Genomic DNA, 12,357 nt, shown 5'->3' on the forward strand with positions numbered 1-12,357 from the left:
TCACCGTATGACAAAACCGCATTGACAATTTTAAATGATGGCGAGAGCTAAGATAGGCGAGGCATCCACCTCGAATCTTAATCTCAGGAGTGCACGGTATCCACCATGTTCCATTTCCATCTTTATTGAAAAGTGTTTAGATAGGAATTAAGTATTTTGAATTTTGTTGTGAAAATGACTTGACATTGGATCAAGCATTGATGGACGTTTAAGAGAAATGTTGAAAGAATGTTTGAGAGAAACAGAATAGATGAATTTGGATGATGGCGAGAGCTAAGATAGGCGAGGCCTCCACCTCGAATCTTAGTCTTAGAAGTGTGTGGTATCCACCACGTTCCATTTCCATCTTTATTGAAAAGGTCTTAAATATGAATTAATATTTTTTGAGTTTTTATTATGAAAAATGGCTTGACGTTGGATCAAGCACTTGATGAAGATTTGAAAGAAATGGAATAGAATGGGAGGAAGAAATGGATTGATTTGTTTATTGAGAAAATACTCGACATTGGATCGAGTCTTATTTTTGGTCTTTTGGAAATTGTTGATTTTATTCTTGTGTTAGTAGCTAACTAAACAATCAAGCAATAAAGAAATAAAACAGTAAAATTACTACACATCGGGGGAGTGGGGTACATTTTGTCAAATGGGGATTCAAAGTAATGAAACAATTAAATCGGGCCCAAATAACAAACAATGCGATATATGAGTGTAAGTGCAAGAGAATTGTCTCATTGTAAGAAAGCCCAAGAGTAAGCCATGTGAAGAAAATAACACAACAAGTTATATTTATAACAAACTTAAAAATTAAATCGAAAAAAGATAAAATCGGGATTTGCATGGATGGAAATTGAGAGATACATAAAACCTAAATAATGTGCTCAAAGCCGGTTTGCGCATGTTGACAATAATTGAAATGTCATATGCGATTAATCGAAACGCGGCGAAATACTATCAATATATCGATAAAAATAATAATGGATAAATAACAAGAAAATTGCCAAATCCATAAATTAAAAATCGATGTTTAACAATTAAAATAAAATAAAAGGGTAAACATTAGGAATAATGAGGGGATTAAAAAGAAATGTGAAATAGAAATTAAAAAATGTTGTAAAATTAAAATATGGTGCACACGGGTATTGGACCCAGGACCAAGGATTTGCCAAAGCATCCCTTCTACCAACTCCACCAGATAGACATCCTTGTCATATAATCTCAAGCGCTAACACATAACGTAAAAAAAACGGACCAAGCCTTTTAAATAAAACACAAAGTTGAAAACAGTAATAGAACTCAAACAAATTCATCTTAACGCACATAGATCTTGTTTCTTTCCATTTTGAACAACAAAGATTTAACGGCAAGATAACCACACAAATGGAAGCTTCAAGGAAAGCTAAACGGAGAAATGGAAATAGAAACTCGAAAAGGAAACTAACCGGTTGCGGCGAGATTGACCGTCGGATGTAGGTAAGGTTTCGTCTGAACCGGTTTTTGATCTTCTTGTCCGCTCTTCACCACCAAGAAAAACTATGGTTTTCTTTTCTCCTTGTCGTCGACTCCTTTTTCTCTTAGTGAACAGTAACGGCTCCTCTCCAAAAATTAGGGTTGTTATGAATAGTAATCCCTCTTTTATATATGACCCATCTCTTTCCTCTGCTGTGTAGTTGAGAGGTTTGTTTGTACAGAGGATGTCTGGGGAGTTTTGTCCTTATTCCACTTGTGGTCCCCTTCTCAATTCTCTTCATTTCCAAAAGTTCATTGTTGGTAAGAAACAATTCACCACTGTAACTCACTTGAATATGTGTTTTCTCATTTTTTTTTGAATTGGACTGATTTTTGTGTGTTTGTGTCGCAGTAGCTTCGATGTGGATTTGGTTTGATCTTTGCAGGGCTACGGTTGTTTTGCTGCAATGACAGTCGCGTGATAGCACTTGCCATTTGCCTTTGAACATCACTATACCAGAAGCTTGAGAAGTTCAGACGAACGAAAACCACCAAGCCATAAAAAAACACCTCTCAGCAGGTGCTTTTCACATGCCAGACAACAGATGGAAAACATCAGCCTTAGCCGCAACACCTTTTAGTTTAAAAATCTCATCATAATGTGCCAATATACCATCAACAATCATGCGAAGTTCGGTATCACTTGCGTGAGAATTTACAGCTGAGGTGGCATTAGAAGATGTTGATGTAAGGGCACTAGAACTAACAAAAGCAACTGGAGCATGATCAGAATGTTTTCCCTAATTCAACACTTTATTTTCTAAGATATCAATACTTTGACGAAGGAGTACCGCTCCAAAGTCGCGATTTCCTAATTCACATAAACCACCTCACTCAAACCTCATAGTCTACTTCCTTAACTAGCAACATTAGCAAAAAGAGCTTAATAGATGGAATAGTTTTCAGTAACACCAGTCCAAAAGTTCTTGTAGATAGCCTTGGCAACTGGAAGAATAACAATAAGGGAAATTTGAAGTTGGTCAGAACTACTTGTCCTCACATTGATCTGCCCGCTAAGCTTGTTGTTCAATCCAGCAAGAACCGCCATCTTATAGCTTCGTCCAAGAGAAATTTGTGACTGAAAATTGGCTCCCAAGGCTAAATCACCTCTCCACTGCACCAGAGAAAGACTCAAAGAAGACTGATTCTGACCAACTAGAAAATCTGCCTCTCTGAGCCTCACTTCGACATTGGCACCATAAGCAGAATCATTTTGAGACCGCACGGTCCCTGTGCTCCCCACTAATACCAATCGTTTCCCCAGTGCTATTTGATCTTCAAGCTTCACACCGGTTGAAACATTTTCTCCCAAAAATGTCACAAACACTCCAGCAACAGTTTTATTTCTTTTAGAATTCTTGAACTTGGTCTCACCTCTAACAATGCATGTCGGCTGCTTTCCAATGTCCTGAATGTCAAAGCCTGCCATGGTTGAACCATTTTCCCCATGTTTAGCAGCAACTGATGAACCCAAGTGAATGCTGAAATCTTGCTTGTCTTTTGTTACTTGAACAGTAACTACTGCCGGGAACTTGTTGATAATGGCCATGCTGTTTTCGATGTTAACACCATCGTAACCACAATCGTGGTCCCGACTATGAGTGTCTAAGACCGGCCTTGTCAACAACTGAGAATTTGGTTCTAAGAAACGGTATCTATAGGCTGGATTGTCACTATTGCTGGTCAATATAATTGGACCCCTTGTTGTCTCGGCAATCTGTTGTATGGCGACAATACATCCACGATCTTCAGGAAAGAGTATGTCCACATCCTCAACCAGAATCAAAGTTTGGACTTTATCACATGCAACAGCATCATTCTTGCCAAGTAACTTTTGGGATGTTTTAAATGGGCTATGAGCTTCATCATCAGATAACGGTATTGGTTCAACTACTCTGTCATTCACCTCATCCGCAGCTTTATCATTAATCAAAGCAGAAGCTGGGGGGAAGTTTGTAGTTATCTTCTGTGAACTCAAAGTATGTTCTGATAACCTTTTGAACCCATGTGAACCAAGGGCATCTCCAAAATACTGCTTTACAACAGTCTCATTTCTACAATCTGATGCATTGAGCTCTAATATGTCAAAGCCTTGCTCTTGGGCACAAGCATAGACTGCTGCGGACTTGCCACTCCCTATTGGTCCTGTAATTAAAAGAACATTCTGCAGTGAATCCTCTTCATTCATATCTTCTGAATCATAGTCACTGTCAGAACACATATAATCATCATCATCTTGCATGACCCTTGTATCCCTCTGACATGTCTTCTTCCTGGGTTTGTAACGTCTTTCATGCCACTGATGTAGCCAGTCACTCAAGAAATTCACGGCTTCGTCATTACCACATACTTCAACGGCTTTAGTTGGCTTGTATTTGTATGCCCATAAGCTGCCTTCTGGTTTAGCCTCACAACCAACATAGTATGACCTCAGACTTTCTTGGAGAAACCTACTAGACGGCTCAGTACACGACTTTCTAAAATAGCCAGCTAGCACAGAAAAGGTATCAGATTCGTCCACCTCCAAGTCCACTTTGGCATTTTTTGGCATTTGAGCACTTTTTGTTTGCTCCTCTTGTAAAGTTAAGTTTGATAATGATGTTTCTTGCAGATTTTCTGGACACGGAGAATGATAACTTGAAGCCCCCAATGGATGTAAAGTACTAAGAAGTTTATCAAAATTTAAGCATTCAACAGAACCCTCATAAAAAGTGTTCCAAAATACTGCAACAGCGGCGGTGTTTAACCAGCTTGCACGGGAACACTCTGAAATTTGGCAACTGTGTCAGGAGTACGAAGGATTCCTTATGGAGATTCAGCAGCAAGCTCTGCTGCCTCTTTATACTTTTTTTGGGAAAATAATTCATGAAAACTCTCAACCACCAGCTTTTCAGCACCAGGAAGATTTCCTCTTTTGGCAAGACTAACAGCAAGCTCTAAGTTGTTTAATTGACCGCTGACAAAATTGATACATCTACGAATGTGCAACATCTCTACCAGATCATTTTGGACCCTCTAAGTAGCAGTTGCAGGATGAAGATCCGACGTTGAAGCCATGAAATACTTGAAATTGTTGCTGTTGTCATAGCCCGACTTGCAATAAGTGCTGCAATGGTAGCAATAAGGAAAGTTGGCCAGAATGCACCACTCGGAACAGAAGAATAAAAGGCCTGACCAGCATCAGCATGGTTTTCCATAAGGTATGCAGCTTGTCCCAGATAACCCAGTAGCAGGCACGGCAAAACAAGAAAGATAAATGTGAGCTGCACTGATCGTACAGAAAAGTAGCAAAGGTCTGCAAACATGGCTTCAGAACCAGTTGCACACGGAAGACAGCCCCCAAGAGAATACCATGCCTTAGCTGTGTTCCACTTGAAGAAATAGTAGATATGAATAGGATTAAATGCCCTCAAGACACTTCTGTCATATTTGACAAGATTGTACATCCCAATACCCGCAAGAGAACAAAACCATATGAACAAAGTGGGTCCAACTATAAGTGAAACAACACTAAATGGCGGCACCAAAAGCTGAAAAGAGTAACAACATGACAAGAATACCAGCTCCAAACGGCAATGGAAGAATGCAACAAAACTTGAGCTTCTCGCCGGATAACGAACAAACGTCACGCCGGAAATTCTCGAGTTCTCTCAAATGTATCATAATTCCCTTTATAAGTGGTTAGCTTTTGGTTACATTAGAATCTAGCTTTAGTGGCACTCTCATTTGCCCGTTCATGTTGTTGCCGTATGAAACATTGCACCTAGCATCAACCTGAATTTCCACATTTCGAATGTTCTCTCTACATAACATCGACGGTGGATTGTAAGATAATGGGTTTTCGTTTTGATGAAAGCGTGTATTGCTCTAAGAAAGGAAAACTGAAGTCGTAGAAGACGACGTATCCAAGCAATCTGTCTGGACAACACCACCATTCAAGCATGTCTGAGGGTAAAAATTTCCTTGGTTGTGATTTTCGGAAATGTTTAAACCAGGCTTAACTTGATAATTTGGCTGTACATGTTTTACCAAATTTGCATTAGAACTTTGACTCAAGATTTTCACAGCAGACTGAGTCATGGCATTCCCTATTGTGCTCATAAGGGTATGGGATGATGCCGCTAGAGGAAGCGCACGGGCACAGTTATTTGTGGAAAGTGAAGTAGAGCAAGATGGAACATCACCAGTAATGATAGATGGCGCAATTCCCATTGCCACAGTACGTATACTACAACCAGAAGCAGACAACTGATTATTTGTAGTAGTGGAAGGAAGTCTAACATGATAGAATGTTTTAGAAAGCAAGCCAGGTTGAGTTTGCTGTCGTTGATGTTGAAGCTTTGGTTGTTTGGATGGATGAGAGAACTGAACATTATTCTGGCTACTATGATCTGTCATCTGATGGACCATGGACTTAGCCTCGGGCAGTGAGTTTTGAAACAAAGGAGGGATTTCAAACAATTGACCGGGAGTTAGGTGGGCATAAGGGTTGGTTTGGAACTACCGTATGCCGGAACATTATGAACCCAACGAGAGTTAGCTGGTTCTGCGTGAAGGTGATCACAATATGGTGAAGTTTCTAGCATCCAAGCTCACGGGCGACAACAACAACAATTTCCTCATCACTTTTGCACTGCTGAACTAAGGTGTCAACCTCCTGACCAACCCAGAAAAATATATCTGAGTAACAATCCAAGATGAAAATGTCTTCTGTCATTAAATCATCCAGGGAGAAGTTGTATATCTCCGTCACCTTTAACTTTCCTTTTGAGAATTGCAACAAAATAGGTGAGGATCACTTTCAGCCTCCTTACTAATCTCTTGACTGGGATATTCTGATTTTCCTCCCAACAAATCCGAAAACTGTTCAGATTCTGTACCTTCCCTTTGTGGTTTTGATTGTAAATTTGGCTTTATCAAATCCAGCATCCTCTCTACAAGTTCCTGATCTTTTGCACTTGTATTGCTTCCAGACCAAGTAAAGACAGCAAGCCCATTATGAAGTATGTAGCAATAAGAGGAATTCAAGGAAGAAGCAACAGGTTCAACTTGTATAGCTTGCATATTATCTGGTCCAGATCCCTGGATGCAGAATAATGCAACACCATCCTAATAAGCTCCTCGGCACCATCACCGATTTCCTCTTGCTGAACCTTACTAGCCAACACCAAAATCTTAGCAGCAGGATGTTGAACTTCAAGTTCATTCACAATCGTAGCAGCATCATTCGTCACAAAAAGTTTATCCAAATGATTTATAACCATCTCATTCATCTCGTTGGGGCCAAGGGAAGTGCGAGTGATGATGGAGAGTTGGTTACAGGCATCAGTGTTTTTGAGAACGGCTTCGTCGAGATCGGAGAGATGCTTGTGACCTTCTTTGAGCATGGATTGCATACCGTAGGACGACTGAGAGTTGAAACCTACCATGTTTGCTTCTCCGGTTAACGGTGATGGCTGCGGTTTGTGGTGTGCCATTTAATAATTCTTCTGATTTCAGCTGGCAGTTAGCATCCATTAGATCAGCTCTTATTTCTATCTGGCCAACAACACGGAACATGCTCTTCTGAGTTCGACGATCTTTTCAAATTCAAACTCCAGCTGCTATGTGAAGCAAAGACTGTTTCGCAAATCCCAAATACATCAGAGAGAAGTGGACGGTTCGCCACCGGAATTTCTCAAATCAAATCTCTGGTTGAAATGGTTCCGTCTGAGCAACAGTCTTCTTTTTTTTTTTTGGTAAAGATTGCAGAAAACAATTGATGAACAGAGTAAATCGAAATTCACAGTACTGTTACATGGATTGTGTATTGCATAACATTTTTAAATAAACTTATCTAGACTCATTCACAGTATCACAATCCTACAAAAATTGTTACAATGCAAGCTTACCGTTTTTAAACACACTCACGTCAACCACATTTGTTACTGTCAAAATTTTCATCCAAAAGATACCAAAGAACATATATAACTTTAAGCAACTGGCAAAACAAAATTTTAGAGCGTGGAGTCCTCTCCGGTACACTGGTTGTCCATTCTCGTACTACTTAAGCTATAAGCATACAAACAGTTACCATTAAGTGCCATGCCCACATGCAGCGTTCAGCTTTGTTGAATTAAGTGTAAGTGGTACCAAGAAACAAATATCCAACAAGAGATGATATGCATGTAGTTATGTCATTCATTCTATAATTGACGTCTTTTTCTCCGGCAGAGACTCCAAAAATTTACAACACAATTTGGAGGGGGGAGGCAACATATGTGATGACCCACTAAATATGGTTTCCCAAGGCCTATTTGACGCGGCGGAGTAAACCGATGAAGTTTTATTCCTTTTTAAATCAAACTTGGGTAACTCTCCATGAATTGATGTATATCCAAATTGTCCATTTTCTTCAAGCCCAACGAAATCATCATTCTTAGTCATATTAAGCTCGCGTGCTTCCTTCGCCGTCCTTGAGACCACTAGTTGGTAAAATTTCTCATGTCTTAGATGTTGCACTTCCCGACGTTGCTCTAAGGCCATCAAAGGCATAGTTGGACAGAAGACATGTGGAAAATTATTTTAATCATGCATGAATGAAATGATTGTAACATGAATGAATAAAAGATCTTTCAATATGAAGTGAAGAGTTTAAACGTGAAATGGTCATGAGGAGGAATGCAAACGAGTGATTGATGGGGGAAAATTTTCAGGGCCAAAATCGGGGTATGACAACTGGTCCACCATCAACCTTTATTAAAATAAAAAATGCATACACTAATTTGAAGAGAAAAACGCCATGAGTCCAAATCTGCCCTCAAAATTCTCCAATTCTCACTATATTGAAAGATACGTGGAATTAAAAACTGAGGAGTATGAACTGAGTTACTTCGATTTGACCTCAAAGCAACTCAATCTTGTTTCCTACATTGGTAGGTCTTCAGCAAACCAACAATCAATCAAAATAGATGAGAAATGAGGGAGAATAAAAAAAGAGAAGTTTATGAAATCTCACCTTCGGGGAGCTTCAAATCAACTTGATCTTGCTTCCAATTTGGCTTGGCTTGACTCTAGAAGCTTGCAGGAAGTGAAATTGATCAAAGAGAGGCTTGGATTCTTGGAGTTTCAATCTCAAAACAGAAGGAGATTTGGAACTCGATTTCAAGTGAAATCTTCAAGTTTATCCTTTAATGGAGGTTAGGGAAGCAATGGTTCAAAGCTTGGGCAAGCAGGTTTTTTATTCTGATCACCAAGGACATGTATTTATAGGGTTTTGCATTGCTTTTTACACACTTGAAAATTTGGCCAAAATTGGAAAGGTTAGTGTATGCTTGCATGAGCGTGTGATAGGCCCATGAAATGATTGGAATAGGTCCACAAAAGATCATGAATGATGCTAAAAGCTTAACATGAGGCCATGCAATTGTAGTTGGGAAATGATCATGTGATTCATCCAAATGGGACCATGAAGAGTAACCATACACAAGTCATTCAAATCTTGTCCAAATAAGGTGATATTAGACTTTTTGAAAAGGTGGCATCAAGGGGAATAACTTTTATGTTGAACACTTTTCCATTTGAAGCTTGGATAATGCTTATTTTTGAGGTGGAAGTTTGAGAAATCAAACATAATTGAAATTTTTCTAAGTACCAAGTAAAAAATATCCACTTCTTCCACCTTAAATAACTTTTGCTATGAGTTTCAAATAGAAATGGTTCCTTCATAAAAGTTGTATATATTTAAATCATATTAAGTTTTGTCACCAATTGGACCTTATTTGGATTTGGAACGAAGGAGTTATGCATTTTAGAAGTTGAGGAAAATTGCTTGTTCAATAGTAATGACCCAAAATGACCTATAATGTTTCCTCTTGGCACATGCCCTTGCAAGTTGAATTTGACATTTCTCAAAGACTAAAAGTTGGATAAGACATCTTGAAATTGATAATGCAACTTGGATGGCCTTCATATCATACAAATTGAGCAAGTTATGGTCCTTGGAAGTTGACCTTCTAACTAGGGCACAAACAAAATCACCTATAATCTTTCACCATAAAAAATGACTTTCCAAGAAAAAATATCTTTTGATGTCAAAATTAAAGTTGTTTGGAATGTCATAAAGAGTAACCTTTATCTTGGAATAATTTTCATATGACAAAAATTGTAGGAGATAGAGTCTAGGGAACCCCAGTTTTGACCAGTTAACTTTCTCTGGTCAACCTTTTTGAACCAACTTGCAAACTTGAAGTTCTATTGATATTTTTGGATCATGGAGGATCATATATGTATAAGATGATGTGAAATTAAGTACCCCTTGATGTATTGGGCCAATTATTGAAGAAACTTGCTGAGGAAGTCATACAAGATACCCAGATGAATTAGGGTTTCCAAGGCAAACAAGCTTAAAACTCTTGATGATTTCTTGATCCAAGTGATAAATGAAGAACATGGGGATCAATATATGATGTCTAGAACTACTGTGAACCATTTACTGATTGATTTCCTTGTGTAACACCTCAAAATTTGCCCTCCTCTTCTTGGGACTAGTTCAGCACATTGCATTTCATTTTTAGGACATTAGGCATGGCATAGTGCATATCATGTGAAAACAGGAAAGTCATCCTCCAAGGTCTTTTCAGAAGATGGAGATATTATATGATTCAAGCCTGAGGGTTTCCATGAATTGGTGATCAACTATCTGAGGGTTTGCTTTTCACCAGGGTTTCAAAGGTTGAGTATTATCTTGTTTGTAAGGATACATCACCTTCATCATGGTTCTATCATCATCAAGGGTTTCATGATTCATGCTCAAGCTTCTTTGGATTAGGGTTTTGACCTTTGGTCAACCCTAATCAATGATATTCTTTCAACCAGGGTTTCTCCAGGAAAAGAGGTATTTGCTGATGATGAGGATCACATGAGTATCATATTAAGCTTAAATGAGCTAGGGTTTCATTTCTGAGCCATTTCCCCAAGTGGTAGAGGCTCAAGCTGATCAGGGCATGTTAAGGTCATCTGAGGACCAGAAAGTCAACTGTGCAAGAGCTGAGAGCTATGAGGTGGGGAAATGAGTTTCAACATCTCAATCATGTTCAAAAGAGGTTCATTTGTCATTTCAAACATATATCTTGAAGATTTTGAAGTCAAATCAAAAGTTTCCAAAAATGGAAAGTGACCTGTAATTGAAGGTTTCCAAAAATGGCAAGTTTTTGGTCCACATTCAACTTGACTTTCCAACATCAAAGAAGCTTCAAATGGATTTTTGGTGAACATTAAAGTTGAAGATCTTTCTCTCCTCTTTTCAAAAAGTCCTATATCATGTCTATCTGATGATTGGTTGAGAAGTTATGGCCAAATGATCACAAAGTATACATGGAATTCCAAAGTGGCATAACTTTTGATCCAAAACTCCAAATTGGTCCACTCTTTTTGCAAAATGCTTGTCTTGACCAATACTTTCCAAATCAACCATTGCCTTGCATGGAAAAAGCTCATGTGATAACTTGTTCATTCATATGCATTTTGGAGGGAAATTCAAGAATTTGAATTTGGTGAATCACATGTGCAAAATACCACTTCCTTTGTGTTTTTTGGATGATTTTAAGTGGATTTGGATGCTTGCATGGTACTGTTCACGTATGGGAAGGCCATGCTAAGCACACTTGTGTATTTTGCATCACACCTCTCATTTCCTTAATCTCATTTAACCAAGCCTAATTGTGATTAGCATGGTGATTAACACAGAGTATATAAGCTAAATCCTAACAGAATTCGCTCATAACCACAATTCTAGATCTAGAATTCATTTTTCCCTCCAAAAATTCTCTCACTTCAAACTTGAAAATTCTTCACATATTTCTGTTACTTCCTTGCATAATCATGATCATGGAGTGCTATTGAGAAGGATTCAAGGTTTATTTGGTGGAATTCAGTGCAAATTCGTGCATGCCAAGAGCTTGAACACATCAATGGAAGTTTGGAATTAAGCTGGATCTGGTTGGTTTCAAGTGCTGATTTGTGCTCAAAGCTTCTAATCAATCATACTGGAGTGGATCTGGAAGTTCTGGAGACTTGAAAGACACGATTTCATCACTGCCATTCCAAGTAGGTGGATTTTCGACTCACTCTTTTTGCTAATTCATGTACATGATTAGGTAGATCTTGTTGTGGTGATGATGCTGATATAATTAGAATTTGATTTGGTGAAAAGATGAGTGAGATATGTGGAATATAAGTTTAGATCTTGGATTTTCTTTGCTTCGATTCGTGAAATATATGATGAATTAGGCTTAGATGATTGTAGATTCGTGATCCTCGTAGCGAGACCTTTCCAACCATATAAATTCATAGAATTCTGGAAAAAAATTGGATGTTGCTCCGCCTAGACGGCCGGAGAAGACGGTGGAAACCACCGTCCGCCGCCGTCTGCGTTTTGCTTAGGGTTTGCTTGCATGAACCAAGTCTGCGCGTGTTCGAATCCCTCCTAGCGCGCTTTTGTTCTTTTATTTTGTGAAGCGTTGTTGACCATAGGCGCCTGGGTTCGATCCCTCTCTAGCGCGCTTTTGTGGATTTTATTTTGAGCGCTTGGAACCTCCTTGTCCAGTGTTCGATCCTTGCCTGTGATGTTTGTTTCATTTTATTTTGAGCACTTGTTATCCTTCATGCCTGTGTTCGATTCTGGCATTATGCTGTTTGTGGATTTAATTCTTGAGCGCTCCTTTTTACCTGCAGTGCGCGTGTTCAAGTCCTGTTGAATGCACATTGTGAACTTTATTTTGAATTCCATTTTTCCGCATTATTTTCACATTAATCCATTTATTTCATGCATCTTTGGAAAATCATAAAAATAGTAAACATGTCCAATTTGAT

At 38.8% G+C, this 12,357-nt stretch overlaps 1 protein-coding gene across 1 annotated transcript; it reads right to left on the bottom strand.

The window, feature by feature from the left end:
• Positions 1-1,287: 1,287 nt before the first annotated feature.
• LOC127126517 (uncharacterized) lies at positions 1,288-4,998 on the bottom strand. Its single transcript, XM_051055450.1, has one exon. It carries the CDS (start codon positions 4,055-4,057, stop codon positions 2,390-2,392), a length of 1,668 nt encoding a protein of 555 aa, XP_050911407.1. The 5' UTR covers positions 4,058-4,998; the 3' UTR covers positions 1,288-2,389.
• Positions 4,999-12,357: the final 7,359 nt, after the last annotated feature.

The sequence above is a fragment of the Lathyrus oleraceus genome, chromosome 3 (assembly GCF_024323335.1).
Source record: "Lathyrus oleraceus cultivar Zhongwan6 chromosome 3, CAAS_Psat_ZW6_1.0, whole genome shotgun sequence".
NCBI classification, from domain to species: Eukaryota; Viridiplantae; Streptophyta; class Magnoliopsida; order Fabales; family Fabaceae; genus Lathyrus; species Lathyrus oleraceus.

Coding starts and splice junctions, on each gene's coding strand:
- LOC127126517 (XM_051055450.1), bottom strand. CDS start 4,057: ATGCCAAAAAATGCCAAAGTGGACTTGGAGGTGGACGAATCTGATACC.